Source organism: Chlorocebus sabaeus, chromosome 6 (assembly GCF_047675955.1).
Source record: "Chlorocebus sabaeus isolate Y175 chromosome 6, mChlSab1.0.hap1, whole genome shotgun sequence".
Classification (NCBI taxonomy): Eukaryota; Metazoa; Chordata; class Mammalia; order Primates; family Cercopithecidae; genus Chlorocebus; species Chlorocebus sabaeus.
In genome coordinates, this window is record NC_132909.1 from 47,221,264 (window position 1) to 47,241,928 (window position 20,665).

The 20,665-nt window shown below is 46.8% G+C and overlaps 1 protein-coding gene across 1 annotated transcript; it reads right to left on the reverse strand.

The window, feature by feature from the left end:
• Positions 1-207: 207 nt before the first annotated feature.
• Positions 208-20,418, reverse strand: CYP4F57 (cytochrome P450 family 4 subfamily F member 57). The gene is made up of 12 exons (XM_007995614.3): positions 20,221-20,418; positions 17,271-17,415; positions 15,291-15,344; positions 15,071-15,198; positions 13,070-13,191; positions 11,830-12,100; positions 10,728-10,794; positions 10,401-10,530; positions 1,246-1,379; positions 1,090-1,154; positions 797-879; positions 208-404 (listed from the first exon to the last, which is right to left on the reverse strand). The coding sequence occupies exons 1-12, from the start codon at positions 20,416-20,418 to the stop codon at positions 227-229; spliced, it is 1,575 nt and encodes a 524-aa protein (XP_007993805.3). The 3' UTR covers positions 208-226.
• Between the last annotated feature and the right edge of the window lie 247 nt (positions 20,419-20,665).

The window sequence follows — 20,665 nt, forward strand, 5'->3', positions numbered from 1 at the left end:
TGAGAGACCCTGCTGTAGGCATGGAGGCCCTATGCTCAGCCAAAGAGGCAGTCAGGGTCTTGGGGTCAGGGACAACACCCCGCCCAACCCACCGAGGTTAGACCTCACCCTGAAGCCTCCCAATCCCCAAAGCCCCCTGCCGGCAGTCAGTGAGGCCCAGGCAGAGGTGACATCACCGTTTTATTCATTAGAATCTGCAAAAAGAAGAGGTGGATGGATCAGAGAGTCACTGCAAGCCCGTGTTCAGGGGCTCCACCCGCAGCCAAAGCCCACCCTCGGCGCGCATGGTCAGCTCCGGCTTCCGGCGGGGCTCAGTGTGATCCGGCAGGAACCGGAAGTGCAGCAGCAACAGCGCCAGGACCGTCTTCATCTCCGCCATGGCAAACACCTGCCCGATGCAGTTCCTGCAGGTGGGAGAGTGGACTGTGACTGCGCCCAAGACCCGCATTTGGGTCCCATCACTCCAGGAACCTGGTCCGGGACCCCCCAACCACACCCAGGTCAGCCTGAGAGATGTAGAGAGGGGCTAAGTGTGCCTGGGACCCCCATGTGGGCTTGCGTGTCCCAGAGCCTGGGCCAGACTCCAGCTCCCAGCTCAGACCAGCAGATGGAGAAGGGGATTTTGAGCACTCCAGGGACTCCTCTAGGACCTAGTCATCCCCATTCCATGGACATTTTCCCATAAACTGTGAAGGAATGGAGGGAAGAGCTGGAACTGGGACCATCTGCAACGTCCTCCTTTTTCGACTCCTGCACCCATCACCCCACCCCTGCCTCAGACACAGGGCGCTCTTACCTGGGACCTGCAGAGAAGGGAATAAAAGCCAGAGGTGACCTCTTCTTGCTGTTCTCTGGGTCGAAGCGGAAGGGGTCATAGACCTGCAGGTGAGACAAAGGTTTGCTGGGTGGGGTCTCCTAGGTCCAGCAGCCTTGGAGAGACAGTTGTGTGTGTGTGTTGGGGGGAGGTGATGTTGGATTTTCCTCATCAAAACCCTGCCCCCTCCACTAGGAACATTGAAATTCACCAAAAAAAAAAAAAAAAAAAAGGTAGAGGATGGGGGTGGTGGTGGTGGATGAGGAAGGCAGCACCTCAGGATTCGGCCACACAGTTGGGTTGTGATGGACTCCTATAATATTGATCATGCAGATAATGCCTATGGGAGAGAAGGGGGCAGTCAGGACGTGGATCCCCTGAAGGGCCCATCTTCCTACCTGGGAGGCTCCTCCCCCTGAGGCTATGGGCACCTTTTGGGATGACTCGGCCATCTGGGAGAACAGTGTCCTGTGTGCAGCGTCGGGAGATGAAGGGAGCTGGGGGATGTAACCGCAGGCTCTCCTTCACGCACATGGTCAGGAAGGGCAGCTGGGCCAGGTCGTCCCTAAGGAAACACCCCAGCCCCAATCATTATCAAGAGAGCAAAGACACAACGCTCCAGTTTCTCTATTTGCAAGTGAGACCTTTTCTCCCTATTACGAAAATAAACTCTACGGGGATCAAACATTTGAGAATTTTAAAAAGCGGAAAATAATTAGAGAAGCAGAGAATTAGAAAAGCATCAGAGAAAATTTAGCCAAGTAGTTAAAAATATATACTCTGGCCGGGTGCGGTGGCTCACGCCTGTAATCCTAGCACTTTGGGAGGCCAAGATGGGCGGATCACAAGGTCAGGAGATCAAGACCATCCTGGCTAACACGGTGAAACCCCGTCTCTACTAAAAAGTACAAAAAAATTAGCCAAGCGTGATGGCGGGCGCCTGTAGTCCCAGCCACCTGGGAGACTGAGGCAGGAGAATGGCGTGAACCCGGGAGGCGGAGCTTGCAGTGAGCCGAGATCACACCACTGCACTTCAGCCTAGGCAACTGAGCGAGACTCCATCTCAAAAAATATATATATATATATATATTTTTTTTTATATATTTATATATATATACACACACTCTGAGGAAAACACCCAGAAGCCAGCGGTAAAAAGTTAACAAATTTGCATAAAAATAAATATTGTCTATGGCAAGAAAGCAAACTCAAATGCAAATGAATAACAAACAAAATACCCAGATCCAAAGTTTTGCTCTTATTTAACATGGTACTAGAGATACAGCAAGTGCAATTAGGCAAGGGCAAAAAAGAGTCATGCCATTTGAAATGTGGGAGTAAATGTATCATTTTGGCAGATAGTGATTTTATACTTAGGAAACACTAGAGGCCCCACTGGAAAACGTTGATAAACATTTAAGATCCAGCAAAGGAGCTGAATTCTATGCTTAATCTTTCTTCTTTTGCAGTGGCTATTTAAAATTTTAATACCGTCTACAATTATCTGGTTCAGAATTTGAAAACTATAAAACATAATCCACTCCTATGGCCCAGTGCCACTTACTTCTCCCCACACGTTGCCAGGTTATTATTTTTTTAATGCGTGCTTTCTGGGCTGATTGTTAGCATCTTAAAAAGTTGTATAGGAGCACATCATCTGCTGTAGACACTATTATGTATCCTTTTTTGAGGGGGGCAAGGGGGGATGGAGTCACTGTCACCCAGGCTGGAGTGCAGTGGCGCAATCTCGGCTCACTGCAACCTCCATCTCCCAGGTTCAAGCGATTCTCCTGCCTCAGCCTTCCAAGTAGCTGGGACTACAGGCATTCACCACCATGGCCAGCTAATTTTGTTTTTTAAATTATTTTTTAGTAGAGACGGGTTTTCCCCATGTTGACAAGGCTGGTCTTGAACTGATCTCAAGTGATCTCCCCACCTTGGCCTCACAAAGTACTGGGATTACAGGCATGAACCACCATGCCTGGCATGTATGTTTTCTCATTTAACAGTGTATCACTTTTTCATAGCCCCTGGGACTTACGTCAAAATAAGGTTATCCCTACTCTGGAGCTATGAAATAATTTTCTCATGGTTCCTTCTAGAGCTTTTAGGACTCTTTTAGAAAAAAAATGATTAATCTGAACGTTATCTTGTCATAAGATACGAGAACCAGGTTCAGTTGCCTTTTTTCCAGAAGGCTTTCCAGTTGTCCCAAGAACTTTTACTTAATTATCTATATTTTTTCTCCTGATACACAACACCATCTTTAGCATGTACTGTGTTCATTGGGCACAGAATTTATTTGCATAAATCGTTAGTTTTGCCATGTAGAATTAACCGTCAACTGAAAAGATAATGAAAGAAAAGATGCTAGTCATAATAACATAAAATACTTGGATGGGCCGGGCGCGGTGGCTCAAGCCTGTAATCCCAGCACTTTGGGAGGCCGAGATGGGCGGATCACGAGGTCAGGAGATCGAGACCATCCTGGCTAAAGTGGTGAAACCCCGTCTCTACTTAAAAAATACAAAAAAACTAGCCGGGCGAGGTGGCGGGCGCCTGTAGTCCCAGCTACTGGGGAGGTTGAGGCAGGAGAATGACGTGAACCCAGGAGGCGGAGCTTGCAGTGAGCCGAGATCGCGCCACTGCACTCCAGCCTGGGTGACAGAGTGAGACTCCGTATCAAAAAAAAAAAAAACAAAACCTGGATGAAACTTAAAAAGAAACATGAGGCCAGGCGCGGTGGCTCATGCCTGTAATTCCAGCACTTTGGGAGGCTGAGGCAGGCAGATCACAAGGTCAGGAGATCGAGACCATCCTGGCTAACATGGTGAAACCCCATCTCTACTAAAACTACAAAAAATAAAAAATAAATGAGCCAAGCATGGTGGCAGGTGCCTGTAGTCCCAGCTACTGGGGAGGCTGAGGCAGAAGAATGGCGTGAACCCAGGAGGTGGAGCTTGCAGTCAGCAGAGATCATGCCACTGCACTCCAGCCTGGACAACAGAGTGAGACTCCCTCTCAAAAAAAAAAAAAAAGAAGAAACATGAAATCTCTGTATTTCATTATAAATTTCCCTCAATCTCAATAAAACATACACTTTATCATACAACAAATGTTTGTAAGGGTTGATTTAACAACAACAAAAAACTACTCTGCCAGATATTAAAATCTTTCAGAAAGTCATAGTATTGGGAGGCCAAGGTGGGTGAATCACTTGAGGTCAGGAGTTTGAGACCAGCATGACCAACGTGGTGAAACCTCATCTCTACCTAAAATACAAGAATTAGCCAGGTGTGGTGGAGGGTGCCTGTAGTTCCAGCTACTCGGGAGGCTGAGGCAGGAGAATGGCTTTAACCCAGGAGGCAGGAGGTTTCAGTAAGCCAAGATTGCACCACTGCACTCTAGCCTGGGCGACAAAGCTAGACTCCATCTCAATAAAAGAAAAAAAAGCAGTCACAGTAATAAAAATAGTCTGGCAATGTCATAAAAACAGATGCATTCAAAAGACTAAAAAGGTCAGAGACAGTCGTATGAATAAGTGAAAACTTCCCATCCACTGAAGGAAGCGCCACAAAACTCTGGGAAATAGATGGGTAATGTGATACAAAAGAAAATATGGACAAATGTAACTTCATAAAAATTAACCAAAAGCACCCCCCAAAAAAGTCAAAAGGCAATCTTTTGCAACAAAAGACAGGAAAAAACCCATTAATTGTGATGCACATTCTTATAAGTAAATAAGAAAAAAGAACCCAAAGAAAAACAGCAGAAAATATAAGGTGACCACTCCCATAGAAAGAAAATAAGTGGCTTATCAACTTGGGCAAAGGATGTTCTTTCTCACTCTTATTTAAGAAAACGCTAATTAAAAGGTGAACTGTGAAGATTGACAAAAATTTTAACTTTAATAATACAATAATACTTTTGGCAACTTTGTGGGAAAGCTTGTGCCATCAAACTCAGCTAATACAGAAATGGATTTGCAATCATTATTACAATTGTAGAATGCAAGTGTTCTTTGATTCAGCATTTACCCTTTTGGGAATTTGTCCTGCAGAGATGCTTACACATATGAGCAATGGTCTCTGTACACACATGCCAATTGCACAGGTTTAATTTAGCAAAAGCATGAAACGAGCCAAATATACATGGATGGGAAGACGTTTAGATAAACATACACAAGATGGAATACTATACAGCTACACAAAAGGAGAAAATAAGGATCAGTAGTCCTGTCACACAATGCAGGCCGGAAGGTAAATCAGTACAGAGACTCTGGAAGGCAAATTGACCATATCTATAATGATTGGAAATGTTTACACAAGTGTCTTCAAGAAAGGGATGGGACAAATAAAACATGGAATGCTATTCAGCACTCAGAAAAAATAGTTATTAGACACACTATTGAGTGGAAAAAAAGCATGTTCGCAAATGTCCATATATGTAAATACCATAGGACAAAAAATATATGGAATATAAAAGGAGATATATGATAGAAAGATATGTAGATATATGGATAAATAGGCAGAGAGATGACAGATCAGTATCTCTGCAGGCCTCCTTGGAGAAAGGGAGATTAGGTGGGGTAGCAGGAATGTCAAAGATAACCCTTGTCTTATCTGTAATGTCTCATTGAGTGCAAGAAGAACCTGTTCTCATCTTTGCTTTTGTTATTCAAAACTCATTTTCCATGTGGTATATATACAAAATTGAGTGCTATTCAGCCTTAAAAACAGAAGAAAATTCTTTCATTTGTGACAACATGGAAGAACCTGGAGGACATTACGCTAAGTGAAGTAAGCCAGGCACAAGAAGAAAAATAACACATGACCTTAATTACCTGTGAGATCTAAAATAGTTAACACAGAAATCATAGAAACCGAGAAGAGAATGGTGGTTACCAGAGAAGAGAGGAAGAAAGAACGGAAAGGCTTTGGTCAAAGGGTGCAAGTTTCCATTAGACAGGAGGAATACGTTTTGAGGTCTATTACATGCATGATGACTACAGTTAATAATAATATATATCTCAAAATTGTTAAGAGAACAAATTTCAAATGTTCTCACCACAAAAATAATGAGTATATGAGATGATGCGAATGTTTATTAAATTGATTTAGTCATTACGCATTGTATACATATAACATCACATTGCACCGCATAAATATATATAATTAAAATTTGTCAATTAAAAATAACAAATTTTCCGAAACTCATATTTTGAGAAAAAGAAAAGAAAAGCTCCCAAAGATATATTTTAATGTGCAGATCTGTGTCTACTTTATTTCTTTTTATTTCAATAGCATTTGGGGTACAAGTGGTTTGGTTACATGGATGATTTCTATAGTGGTGAATTCTGAGGTTTTAGTGCACCCATCACTCATGCAGTGTATACTGTCCCCAATATGTAGTCTTTTCTCCCTTACCCACCTCCCTACCTTGTCCTCCGAGTCTCCATAGCTCATTATATCACTCTGTATGTATTTATGTCTTCACGGCTTAGCTTCCACTTACAGGTGAAAACATATGGTATTTGGTTTTCTATTTTTGAGTTACTTCACTTAGAATAATGGCCTCCAGCTCCATCCAAGTTGCAGCAAAAGACATTATTTCATTCCTTTTTATGGACAAGTAGTATTCCATGGTATATATATGCCACATTACCCACTCGTTGGATGATGGGCACTTAGGTTGGTTCCATATCTTTACAATTGTGAATTGTACTACTATAAGCGTGCATGTGCCTGTATCTTTTTCATATAATGACCTATTTTCCTTTGGGTGAATAGTAGTTGGATTGCTGGATGGATTTTATGCAGAAGCTTTTTCATTTAATTAAGTTCCACTGGTTTATTTTTGGTTTTGTTGCATTTGCTTTTGTGGTCTTGGTCATGAATTCTTTGCCTAGGCCAATGTCCAGAAGAGTTTTTCCAAGGTTGTCTTACAGAATTATTATGCTTTCAGGTCTTAGATTTAAGCCTTTGATTTTTGTACAAGGTGAGAGATGAGGATCCAGTTTCATTTTTCTACATATTGCTATCCAGTTCTCCCAGCACCATTTATTGAATAGGGTGTCCTTTCCCCTATTTATGTTTTTGTATGCTTTGTCAAAGATCAGTTGGCTGTAAGTATTTGGGTTTATTTCTGGGTCCTCCTTTCTGTTCCATCAGTCTAAATGCCTACTTTTATACCAGTACCATGCTGTTTTGGTAACTGTAGCCTTGTAATGTAATTTGAAGTCTGGTAATGTGATGCCTCCAAATTTTTTCTTTTTGCTTGGTATTGCTTTGACTACACAGGCTCTTTTTTGGTTCCATATGAATTTTAGAATTGCTTTTCCCAGTTGTGTGAAAAATGATGAAGGTATTTTAATAGGCAGTGCATTAAATCTGTAGATTGCTTTGCACAGTATGATCATTTTCACAATATTGATTCTTCCAATCCATGAACGTGGGATATGTTTTCATCGGTTTGTGTCATCTCTGGTTTTGTCCAGCACTGCTTTGTAGTTCTTCTTATAGAGAGCTTTAACCTCCTTGGTGAAGTATATTCCTAGGTGGTTGTTGTTGTTTTGTTTTGTTTTTTTTTTTGGCAACTTTTTTTTATTTGTTTGTTTTGCCTTTCTGTGAAAAGTCACTTTCTGTGAAAGTCAGAGGGCAGTTCTCAGGTCACTGAGGTAATGTTCCGGAGGTGAGTATACCTGCCTCTGCCACACAGAAGAGTTTGCCAAGGGAGTGGAGAGTATCAGGTGGCAGTAAGCCTCATCCAGCTCCCATGCAGTTGGCACAAGGTGGGTGTCACACCTGCAGTGTTCCACTCATAGTACTGGATTTAGATCCAGGCAGTCTGCACAGAACTCAGACCTGTCCCAGGCCATAAACTTTTCCCGCAGAAATAGCAATGCTTTCAGGGCACGCCCTTTTTTGTCCCTGTCCAAGGCCAGGCACCCAGCTCCTGAACTCCTGTCTACAGCACACTTCCTGCTTGCCTGCCAGGTTCTGGTCAAGGGCGTTCATCCCCACTCAAGGTTATATCAAGAAATTCAGTTGGGCATTTCAACCTGTGACCCCTGCCTGAGCTAGTTGTCTGACTTCCCCAAGGCCCCCTGTGAGATACAATAAGGAATGGCTTCCCTCAGTCCTGCTGGAGATTGGAAATGCCTGCAAGGCACTTCCTGCTGCTACTTCTACTTTTATATTTCTCACCATTCCTTAAATCAGTTCAAGCCCTAGGTAGAGTTAAGGCCTTCCCCTGTGGTCTGGATGTTCAGATTCCCCAGTGAAGATGTGCATCTTGGAGGCAGTCTCTCCCACTCTCACACTCTGGGGATTTACAGTTTTTCACGTGTCTCACAGAGTAGGCTGCAGCCTGCAGCTTCTATTGAAGGGTCTGTGGATTCTTTTGGTTTTCCTGTTAAGTTCCCGTGTTGTTTCTTGGGAAAAGAAAGTTCACAGTGTGAATCTCTACACATTATTCTGTCCTTCCACATGGGAGAGCACACTGACATTGCCTCCAATCCACCGTCTTGGGAAAAAATACTGTGTCTTTTTTATATACTCTTTTTTGTATAGAAGAAGTCTGTGTTCATATAAAGTGGGCATCAGGATAGCCATTTTCTGGAGGGACACACACAAAACCATTCATGGTAGAAACCACTAGGGTGAGACTTAAGAAAGAAGCTCATTTTTATGAATGTTTTGGACACTTTTTGTTTACAAAGTGCACAATGTTACTTGATATTTTGATTTTTAAAAGCATAAAAATATGTTGCCACCTTTTAAGACTGCTGTGCTGAGCAAAGGCTTGGATGGGAGGACACTGCCTCCAAAACACCTGTCCAGTCCATTGCCTCCTCTTCATCCCCAGCCCCTGGCCTGGCTCAGGTCCCAGAATATCTTCATGGGGACTTCATTCTACAGCTTGTCCTCTCTCCACAGTTGCCCGGAAAATATCTTTCTGGTGCCCAGATCCGACCCAACCCTCCCCTGCTCAACCACTTGCTATGGCTCCCCATTGCCTTTGGGTTAAAATGGAAGCCATTACCACTTTCCGATGCCTTCCACAGCCGGACTCTGCCTTCACTACCTTGGTTATTATCTCATCATAACTCAGTTCCTTCCTCTCTCATTCTCTCTGTCTCCTTCTTTCTTCCCTCCTCTATTGCTCTCCCAGCAAGCATCTATCTTGCTCTCCCTCACTTTCCCTCCGTCTTACTTCTTTCTCCCTGTATAACCATCTCCTTCCCCCGATGCATAAACCACTCCTTCTCTCTTTCTCTCTTCTCCCTCTCTGCCCCCCACCCCCTGCTGTCTGCATCTTTGCCCAGGCTGTCTTTCTGACCTAGGGCACTACTGCCTCCAAACATCTACTGATCATCATTCAGGTTTTCAGTTGAGGCACTTTATTATTTTGTTTTTTTACTTTTTCAGTGATGGGTTCTTTACAGATTTAGATGGATTTTTTTACAGATTTAGATATTGTCCAGGTTCATTTTAAACCTGACCTCAAGTGATCCTCCCACTTCAGCCTCCTTAGTATTTGGTATCACGGGCGCCAGCCACCACGTTTAGCTTGAAACACTTTCTACACTCCCAGCCATGCTTCTCTTGCTCTCAACTCCATTCTTGCCCATGTGGACTGGGAATGTCTTGCACTGGGACTGTTCCCACTAGGCTGGGAGTACCTGGAAAACACATCCATTGGCAGCGTTCTTTCCAGGTCTCCAGAGCACAGAAAGGTGCTAGGAACAGAACGCATTGGAAAGGCATGTGGAGGAGTTTGCTGAATGAAGACTGAATGGATGAATGATGCAGGTGTTCTAGACAAGAGATATATGACTTTTACCCCCAGGTCTCTCTTACAATTCCCTGGACTGAACTGGAGGGTAGGAATTAGGGAACAGAAGAGCAAACATTCAGGAAGTAAAGATGTTTGAAAAAAATGATAATTCAGAGAAAACAAGAAAGGAGTGAAGGAAAAATTCATTCACTGAATATGTCTAGGTGTCATCATCTGCCTTCACATATTGTCACTGGTTCTCTCAGCAGGCTAAGACTCTCTGTCCCAAAAGCCTGGAAACTTTCCCCTGCTAGCCAGGCTGGATACCAAGTTCTGCCTCTGGGCTCTGCTCCTAGTACTACTAAGCAATAATGGAAGAATTGACAAAAACAACTTCCCCCTCGCCACCTGAGCAAACATTCAAGAAGTGAAGATGTTCAAAAAATATATAATATATATACATACACACACACACACACACACACACACACACACACATATATATTTCCAGGAGAAAAGAAAGAGAGTGGAAGGGAAGTTCACTTGCTGAATATGTGCAATGTGGCATAATCTGTCCTCACATACTGTCACTAATTTTTTCAGCAGCCCGGGTCTTTCAATCCTAAAGGCCTGTAACCTTTACCCTGATACTCAGCCAGGCTGAGTATCAAGCCCCACCTGTGGTGCTCTGCATTTATACCCACTAAGCAATAGTGGCAGAATCAACAAAGCAGCTACTCCTCCCCCCACCACCTGGGGATCAAAGAAATGACAGGCTCAGGAACAGTCCACAAGAGCCTGCACTCACCATTCAATCTCTTTAGGTTCACGGTCCTTCAGAAGCTCTTGCACCTCCTGTCGGCAGCGCTCCTGGTATTCTGGGTGCCTCGCGAGGTTGTACAGGACCCAGGAGAGACCGCTGGCCGTAGTGTCATGGCCTGAGGAGCAGCCAGGTATGGTTGGGTCTCCAGGCTGCTTCAACACCACCAGGTGGACAGTGCCCATATATTGAGGCCCTCACGAGGATGGAGGGAGGGGGACGATGGGCAGAATGAAGTGATCCAGTGTCCACCCAGCAGGTTCCTGAGATGGAAGAACCCCTATTCCCACTGTAGTCCCACACTGGGACCCTCACCTGCAAACATGAAGGTGTCAGCCTCTGCTCTTACATCCTCATCTGACAATGCCTTCCCATCTTCATCCTGAAGAGAAAGTAAAACACACACACACACACACACACACACACACATATTATACTATCTCTGAGACTCCCGAGTCTAACCTGAGACAATATCTGAAGATCCAATCTTCCAGAAACTCAAACCCACTCTGCCCTTCTAGATCTCTCTTGGTCACCATCACCAGAGCCCCCTCTCCAAGGGCTTCCCCCAGCTCTCTTGCCTCCTCTTTGGTCCCTGGTGGGAGGAATCAATGGCTCTGGAATATTTTCATATTTCTGCATCATGCAGACTTTCAGAGAAAAAGATACTGGCAACCTGGGGTACAGGATATTTGAGTGGCAATTTGCCTTGGAGGTTAGAAATTATGTATTGCTCCAAAAATATTTGCTCACATTCTAGAGCGGTAAACGGAAGAGAATCTTATCTGTCCAGAAGATATTTGGGTTATAAACTACAGAAATTGCCATCTCACTGGAGAGGAGTAGTTTATACTCCAGAACAAAGCGTTCTCTCTCTCTCTCTCTCTCTCTCTCTCTCTGTCTCAACTTTCACCCTGTAAGAAAGAAGAAGCATATGAGCTAGCTGTCCTATATAAGATATAAAACTCATCATGTGGGGGCCCCTCTCGTATGGTGCAAATTTTACAGGTAAAAACATTGTGATGCTCTAGGAGTGGGGAGCCAGCACTACAATCCTACCCTGCCTGCTGTTATTGCTGTAAATAGCTAATGGGCTGCTGTGATCCAGGGGTTTGGTGCATCTTTTATCATAGATTTAGACAAGGACATAGACATATATATATACCTAAAAATGTGAAAGACTAACAAACTGACTTGTAAGTTGAGTAAAATCTCAGGCTCTTCACAGTTTCAAAATTAGCAGTGCCCTGATGGCTGCATTCAACAGAGTCACCTCTAAAACCTACCTGTGACCTTCTCTTTCTCAAGTATCTTCCATGGCTCCCAGTGCCCTCTGGATGAAGCCCAGTTTATTTCATCTGACCTTTGACATCAAGCTCTATTCTCTCACTTAAATTCAGATCGTAGAGAAACCCACCTTGCTCAGCAGAAGCACATCAATGAAATCCAGAGTCTTGGACTTGGCTCTGTCCTTGAGGAAATCATCAATACCCTGAGTGGGGAGGGTGCGGCGCCGCTCCTGGATGACGGCGTCTGTGAAGTTGTGCACCAGGCGGCAGGCCCTGCGGAAGCGCCGCCCGTCTTGGGTGAGGTAATACACAAAGTCCGTGTGCTGGAGGATATCCAGGCTTCTTTTTTCTATAAGGGCACTGAGCTCCAAGATGGTGGCAATATATTCACTGGGCCTCCTGCAGGCCGAGGGCAGAAAGGGAGGCAACAATGTAACATATACAAAGCCCTAGGAACACCTCCCACCAGCAGCCAGGAGCTACCTCCCATCAGGAAACTGAGTATCTAGAAACAGATGGTCCTAGAGATGCATGGTGGGTATCAGTCGTGAGATTGACTCTCCAGACTGTCTTCTCTCCCTGCTTCCTATCTCTGAGAGAGCAGTCTCCATGCACCAAGGCACCTAGACTATAGGTTGGACACCATGTTTCTCTCCTCTGTCTCCCACCCAGTATCCAGTACTGATCATTTTCCTTACCAAAAATGTCCACACAACTCAGACTTCATCCTCTTCCAGTTGATCCCTGCTCCAACTCCCACCATAAACAACTCTATTTCTCTTTCTTTCTTTCTCTCTCTCTCTCTCTGTTTCAACTTTCACACTGTAAGACAGAAGGAGCAGCCAGGCACAGTGACTTACGCCTGTAATCCCAGCACTTTGGGAGGCCAAAGCGGGCGGATCAACTGAGGTCAGGAGTTTGAGACCAGCCTGGCCATGATGGTGAACCCCCTCTCTACTAAAAGTACAGAAATTAGCCGGGTGTGGTAGCAAGCCGTCAGTTTCCCACACAGCTCAGCTCTTACCACATCCATCATCAGCTGAAACTACAAAAGCTCTCTGAAAATCTCTTGATAAACTTCATACCACTTTTCCTAATTTTCAGTGTCCCTAATATCTAGCCCCTACTTCCACAACCTCATTTCTACTGTATCTTGCACATGTTTGGCTCATCCTAACCTTGCTTTTACCCAAATGTTTCTACCTACCTGGAAAGACAGCACTTTCTCCTCTTCCTCGACCTTCAAAGCCCAACTATGATACAAATCCTCCTGAAAGGTACTTCGGGTTACTTTGCTCATTCCTCCCTCCCCAACTTAACTCCCTTTGGTCCGTGGATTCACATCCCAGGCCCTGGGAAGAAACTCACTCCTGACAGTGGCTGTCAAAGCTGAAGATGCATCTCTGCAGACTGTCCAAGGTCATCAGGCTGATGTGCTCAGACACGTCCAGACGACTGCTGCCCTCTGAGGCCAGGTGCTGCCACTTGTCCTGGCCAGAGAAGGGAAGAGAGCTAGAGCTGGGCCCTGCCTCCTTTGTGCCCCTCCCCAGCCCCAAACATCAGGACGGACTTCCCCACAACCAGCCTGCTGGTCCTCTGCCCCGGGAACCCATTGCCAGAGAGAACCAGACTTGGATGGAAGCAGAAGGCGTTAGTATTAGGAGATGAAGACCCATGACTTGGAGCCAAGAGACCGGCATTCAAGTCTCAGCTCTGTCTCCTATGCTCTGTGTGCCCTTGGTACAACCTATTGCCCTCCTCTAGGTCCCACCTGTCAAATATTCAATAATGGTCAAGGTGATCTGCTTTGGGGACAGATAAACCAGGATACAATCTCTGTTCCACCACTCCTAGCTCACTTACTAACTGGTTGAACTGTGTTCAGCTCCCTAATCTCTCTGGCCCTCAGTTCATCATCTGCAATAGGTCAAAAATAACCACAACCTCACAGGGTTATTAAATTAGACAACATATATCCTGGCATTGGGACATGACATTTTCTCAGGCATATGGTGAGTGACCAGTAAATGTTCACTTTATTCATCTCCATTGTAATAAGTTCATTTCAAAAATATCCCTGTGTTGGAAGAGACACTTCTTCATCAGCCCTGAGCATCCTTGCTGGGTATGCCACCAATGCAAGACTGTGATGTTCTTACCTGAGCCATATCTCAGAGTTGTGTTTGCAGACAACAACCTGGAGAGATAAGGCAATGACTCCCCCTGGACCAATATCAGGCTTGTATCTGCCACTATTAAAGCAGATTGCCTAAGCCTAATGCCCATTGTCTGTCATGCAATGTACTGCATGAGCAAGCTAATATACAGGCCCACCAGTGTCATCCCCATGGAATATAGGCTGGCTCAGAAAAAGGATACAAACCAACAAGAAGTACACGTTGCTTATTGTGCCATGAGTAATCAACTACCCTTTGTCTCTGACCCAGGAGTCTCGTGTCTTCTGTTAGAATCCATGAAACAGTAACAAGCTAACTTACCAGCTTGTATATTTAAAAAAAAAAAAAAATCCTAGACACTTCACGAAATCCTGACCCCCAATTCTTCGCTTCTCACTGTATTCACACCCTTTGTACAGTAATTTTTCAGCAACTCCCATTAAGAGATTAATTCCATTTTACACCCCTTTGAGTCTGTACTGGACTTTTGACTTTCTTTGGCCAATACAATGTGGTGAAATGATGATGTAATAACTCTGATAGACCCAAACCTGGCTGAACTTTGAAGCATTGCAGAGACAATGTCCAGAAACATTGCAGCCTCTCTGCCATGTGAGCAACAGGGTGCCTTCTAGAGGCAGAGAATCACATGGGGGAAAATCCAGGTGTCACAGCTGAGGCCATCCCAGATCAGCCTGAAACCAGTGAAGCCCCAAACATGTGAATGAACTGAGCCAGGATCAGCAAAGCTCCTACCTGATCCCCAGCTGCTCATGTGCCAAGAGTGATTCCTTCCACATCCAGAAGAACCAGCCAACTGTCTCACAGACTTGTTAGCAATCATAAACCCTTATTGCTCTAAGCCAATGAGTTTTGAAGTGGTTTGTAATCAGCAATGACTACTATGCAATCTTCATCTTTGCTGTCTTGAGTTTACAGGGTTTCTGTGAGAAAAACAGGAACTAACACCTTCTGAGAACCTACTATGTGCCAAGCAAATGACTTCATTCGATCGTCTTGCCACCTTTTAATTAGGGATTATTATCCCCATTTTAAAGATGCAGAAACCAAGTCTCAGACAGGAAGAACAATGGCTCAGTGCCACCCAGGAGAGCCAAAATCCCAGACCAGATCTGTCCCTGGTCCCTCCACCCGAAGACTCTAGCTGGGAACCAGAGTTCAAAGGACTCACGAGCATGATGTTCACACTTTCATTGAAGATCTTTATATAGGGCTTCAGGATGTTGAAATGGAAGGCAGGCGTCAGCATCCGACGGTGGCGGCTCCACTTGTCACCATTACTCAGAATTATCCCTTCTCCTAGTAGGGCAACCAAGGGCAGTGGGCAAGAGCAGCATCATCCCCACCCCCCACAAAGTTATCCCCAACCCCTTTCGCCTGCAGGTACTCACCCAGCCAGGGCTTCAGGAACCTGGTGAAGAGGTCATCCTTGGGTGCAGTTGCAGCTGGCATGAATGACGACCATCAGGGGCCATGCAAAGGGCAAGAGAGGAACTTCAGGTGTAGAGGGAGGCTCCCTACCAAGAATTTCTCCACTCCATGCTTAGAAGAGCAGGCAGGAGGCCAAGGGCAAAGGAAGAATGGAGGATACAGGAAGAAGGACCAGACCAGGCTGTAACAGCACAGTAGAGCAATGACACAACCTAACAGAGCACAGCACACCCCACAACACCTTGACATGGCTCCTACATGACCCAGCATGTTCTACAACACTCAAGCGTAGCTCCACACTCTACAAAATACCTTTAAAGAGGCCTAGGGCACCCTGTCTGCCACAGCACTCTTTATCATCTCCTGACATGGACCTGGGACTTGGGACATGTCCCCAACATACGTTAACATGCCTTGGCATAGCCACAACACACATGAGGAGCCCTAAATGACACATCGTCTGACATGGACCTGAGATAGTCAGACATGACCTCTGTGTACCCCAAAGACAGGGCCCAGATAGGATTTAAATATGAGTTCTTAAATGTCTTGGACATGTCACAGGTATAACCAAGACTCTTCTTCAAGTATGATTCCAATGGATTCTGAAACCTGGCTCAGGAACACTAAAATAATAACTCTGACAGTTCTCAAAGGGACCCTGGGTCCCAGATCTTAGGCAAGCTACAAACATTGCCAAGAGATGACAAGGAGGAGAAAAGACAATTTCAAATTACATGTCAGAGAAGAACCAGAAAGTCTGGCATATGCCCCAAGTGTCCTTGGCCACAGCTGAGCCACACACATGATGACTTCTCCATATGATCCCAGGAAAACAATACCAGATGTAACGAGGTGTAATATAGAAATCATAGAATATTTATGGGGCCCCTGGGGGAAAGGTGAGCTTTCTGACAAAAACTGAGCTTCTGGGACCCATGATTGACACCGTAAGAAAAGGACTGCCTTAAAAGAAAAAGTGATGCAGAGAATGGTGAACTTAAGAAAAGGAGACAGATTCCTGATGATGTTCATTGACACCTGGATCCAGCCATGCTTGAAGACCACCCTCTGGACTTTACACTACTTTGATTCTCTTTATTTGCTAAGAGCACACAAAGTTGAGTTTCCAGCACTCACAACTGAAAGAGACCTCAGCAGCCAGAGAGAGCTGGTGACCTGCACAGAGTCACTAAGCATTTTAGGGTCAGAGCCATAGTTTCTGTGGGATGCTGCCCCTTCCCTTGCTCAGCCTGGTCTGTCCAAGGACGAGAAGGGCAGAGAGCAGGGAAGATCAAGCAGCTGGTGTGGGATCTCCTATTGGAGAATCCTGAAGCCTGCAGGAGGAAGGCAGTGATCGCAGGGTGGATGAGTGACAGGATGAGGTAGAAGGAACTGACTCATCATAGATGGAGGTCACAGGAATAGCAGCCCAGATTCTCCACCAGCCACAAGTCCTCCTACCACTCTGGGCTGAGGGATGGACAAGGCTGACGCTGGGACTGGCTGGGCCCACAAATACAAATGATCCCCACTGCATCATCCTGCCACACACTTTTAAAAAATCCTACTCATTGGTCCAGACTCAGCTCCAGCAACTCTTCCTCCAGGAAGCCTTTCAGCCTGCCCCAGCAGACACCCAGTTCTCCTCTAGATTGTCACACCCATCTCTCTCTTGCCCATTCCTGATCCCATGAAGCTGGAAATGTCTCTGTCCTCAAGCATGAGGATTCCTTCAAGAAAGGGCCCTGAATTGAGGCATCTTGGGGCCCCAGTGGTGCCCAGAACACCAAAGCAGGAAGCAGATGGCAATGGAGGGAGAAGACATTGAGATGGAAGTCTCAGTGATGGGCATGAATACTCAAGGAGGGGCCTGGGTACTGCAGGGGCCACGCAGAGGCTTGGCCTGGCAACCACCACCACAAGCTCTGCATGGGTACCTGAGGCACTGGTGATAGACCGGATGGTGTCAGGGTGGCATAAAACGATGAAGGGGATGATGGGACCCATCCATATTGTAAACCCCTGGGAATAGGTGGCCGACAGCTGGGTCAAGTTCTTCATGCCCTCCTCTGTAGGAGCGATCTGAAAGCAAGTCAGGGGGCTGTCAACTCCTGTGATGGTTAATTCTAGGTGTCCACTTGACTGGGCTACAGGATACCCAGTCAAACATTATTGCTATGTGGGTCTCTGAGAGTGTTTCAGGAGATACTAGTGTTTGAAGCTGAACTGAGGATGGAAATAGTAGGTGCAGAGGAATGAGTTACTGAAGAGGGGAATGAATGAATGAGGAGAGAAATGAGCAAGGAGAGGAATGAGTGAGTGGGTAGAGGAATGAGTGAGTGAGGAGAGGAACGAGTGAGTTAGGAGAGGAATGAGTGAGTGAGGAGAGGAATCAGTGAGTGAGGAGAGGAGTGAGTGGGTGGGTAGAGGAATGAGTGAGCGAGGAGAGGAATCAGTGAGTGAGCAGAGGAGTGAGGAGAGGAATGAGTGAGCAGAGAAGTGAGGAGAAGAATGAGTGAATCAGGAGTGAAATGAGTGAGTGGGTAGAGGAATGAGCGAGTGAGGAAAGGAATGAGGGAGCAGGGAAAGGAATGAGCGAGTGAGGAGATGAATGAACGAGTGGGTAGAGGAATGACTGAGCGAGGAAAGGAATGAGTGAGTGAGGAGAGGAATGAGTGAGTGAGGAGAGAAACGAGTGAGTGGATAGAGGAATGAGTGAGCGAGGAGAGGAATGAGTGAGTGAGCAGAGGAATGAGTGAGCCATGTCTCTCGCTTCTCTGGGGTCCCAGACCCCAGCCACCATCAATACCCAGCTCCCTGAGCCCCTACTGGAAGTCCAGCCCCTCAGGAAGCCCATCCACCCTGAGACCTCAGAACCCATCCAATTCATTGAATTCTTGAACAGGACAAAAAGACAGAGGAAAGGAAGAATTTGCTCGCTCTTCTGCAGCTGAGACATCCGTCTTCTCCTGCCCTCAGAACTCCAACTCAGGCCTTTCTGGACTCAGGCTGAATTTATACCACCAGCATCCCTCCTTTCTGACTTGTGGATGGTATATCATGGGAATTCTTGGTCTCCATCATCACATTATCCAATTCCCATAATAAATTCTCATCTCTCTGTCTCTTTCTGTCTCCATACATACATGCATTAGAGGTGAGAAGAAACAGACCCTGTCTGTTTCTAAGGAGGACCCTGAGTAATGCTCCTCCCCAGAAGGAGCCGCGACAAGTGCCCCCTGCGGCCACCGGACGTGGTGCAGCCTCTGCAGTGAGCAGCGTGTCTGGATTCTGAACAGCTGCAGGGGATTTCTGCTGACCTCTGCTCCTTCTCTCTTGGGGCTGTCCCAGGATCCGAGGGTAAACACCAAAGCAGAGGGAGAAGATAAGCTCTCTGCTCAAGAGGATGTGTTTTCTCATCCTGGAACTGATTTCAGTCTGGGGATTGCTTTACAGGGAAAGGTCCCCATGGGAGGAGGTTTGGGGCAGCAGTGTGGCCTCAGGACATATCCCTAGGGCTGGTTCCCACATCCTTTTGTGTCCTGGCTGATCCACACAGGCACTGGTTCCTCCCACAGATGAAAGGTCTGCGCGCTGAGGGCCCTCCGTTCTCAGCAACCCCCGGGGGAGCAGAGGTGTCTCTAATGTCCATCAGGATGGCAGCCCCCACCTGGGAGAGCCTCCCTTATGCCAGGCTCTGTGCTAGTGCCTCCTGTTCACCTGTGGACACGCCCATCAATCCTGCCATTTGTAAGTGACCAGACGGAGGCCACATCCCCCAAAGGGGAGGGCAGTTCCAAGTCAGAGGGCAAGGTCTGGGGATGTCAAGGACAGCTTCTGAAACGGTAAGGGAGTGGCCAAATTATATCCAGGTTGGGCTACAGGGCTCATTGGGACATCTTAGTGGGGAAGAGCACGTCGCCCCTGGAAGGGGAGGGTGTGGGAGACTGCCCACACTTTTCTGGCCCAGCTGTGTCCCTCCAAGGGGAAGGGAGTCAGAGCTAATCCTGTGGGAAAGCAGCAGCCCAGAGATAGGCAGATACAAGTAGATGGGCCAGGCAGGGAGCAGCCCCTGTGTAGTGGACTCAGGAGGCCTCAAGTCCAGCAGTGGAGAAGGTGGGAATGCCAGGAGAGCCCTGCTCTGTGCACCCCCACAGCCCTGCAGGAGCCTCTGGGAGGTGCACTGTTGTAAGAAAGACAGGCAGGAAAAGGATCCAGACAGGCTGGAGTGACAGGACAAGGAAGTGAGAAAGGCTTGGGATGGAACAGCAGAGGAATGAGTGAATGAGGAAAGGAATGAGTGAGTGAGGAGAGGAAGGAGTGAGTGAGGAGAGGAAGGAGTGAGTGAGGAGAGGAATGAGTGAGTGAGAAGAGGAATGAGTGAATGAGGAAAGGAATGAGTGAGTGAGGAGAGGAATGAGTGAGTGAGGAGAGGAATGAGTGAGTGAGGAGAGGAAGGAGTGAGTGAGGAGAGGAAGGAGTGAGTGAGGAGAGGAAGGAGTGAGTGAGGAGAGGGATGAGTGAGTGAGGAGAGGGATGAGTGAGTGAGGAGAGGAAGGAGTGAGTGAGGAGAGGAAGGAGTGAGTGAGGAGAGGAAGGAGTGAGTGAGGAGAGGAAGGAGTGAGTGAGGAGAGGAAGGAGTGAGGAGAGGAATAAGTGATCGAGGAGAGGAATGAGTGAGTGAGCAGACGAATGAGTGAGGAGAAGGATGAGTGAATGAGCAGACAAGGGAGTGAATGAGCAGAGGAATGAGTGAGCCATCGCCCTTGCTTCTCTGGGGTCCCAGACCCCAGCCACCATCAACACCCAGCTCCCTGAGCCCCATTCCTGCTCCTCTGGAAGTCCATCTACCCTGAGACCCCAGACACATTTTGCTGTCGCACTCACCACGCCCAGGTGACCCCAAAACCAGTTTCTTTTCGGGGGTTGTGGGAAACACTGGAGCTGGTGGTAGTTGTCGTAGAAGGCGTAGGTCCAGGCCAGGACACGGGCGAGGAGCCAGGAGCCCCCAGCCAGCAAGAGGAGCAGCCAAGGGGATGCTGCCACCTGCCCCAGGCCCAACCAGGGCAGACTCAGCAGCGACATCCTGCAGGGCACACAGGATGGAGGGTGAGGTCCTGAGGCCCAGGGAAGAGCTCCGGGGACAGCGGAGAGGGGCAGGGGCAGGAACTGCTGGGGGCAGGACAGGGAGGGCTGAGATCTAAAGTCCAGAAAGGCCCAACCAAAACCAACCACCAAGTCGCCTCCAGTGACTTGGTAACCACAGAGAAAGGGAAAGAGATGGGCTGATTAGAGTCCAGAAGGGCCCAGCCTGAATCCTTGGGAGTTTGCT

What these genes read in the sequence shown, in the direction of transcription:
- CYP4F57 (XM_007995614.3), bottom strand. Translation starts at nt 20,418, where the DNA reads ATGTCGCTGCTGAGTCTGCCCTGGTTGGGCCTGGGGCAGGTGGCAGCA. An exon ending in TGACACCTTCATGTTTGCAG is followed by an intron (nt 10,531 to 10,727) that starts GTGAGGGTCCCA and finishes GCTGCTCCTCAG; the next exon opens with GCCATGACACTACGGCCAGC. An exon ending in TGGCCGAGTCATCCCAAAAG is followed by an intron (nt 1,155 to 1,245) that starts GTGCCCATAGCC and finishes TCTCTCCCATAG; the next exon opens with GCATTATCTGCATGATCAAT.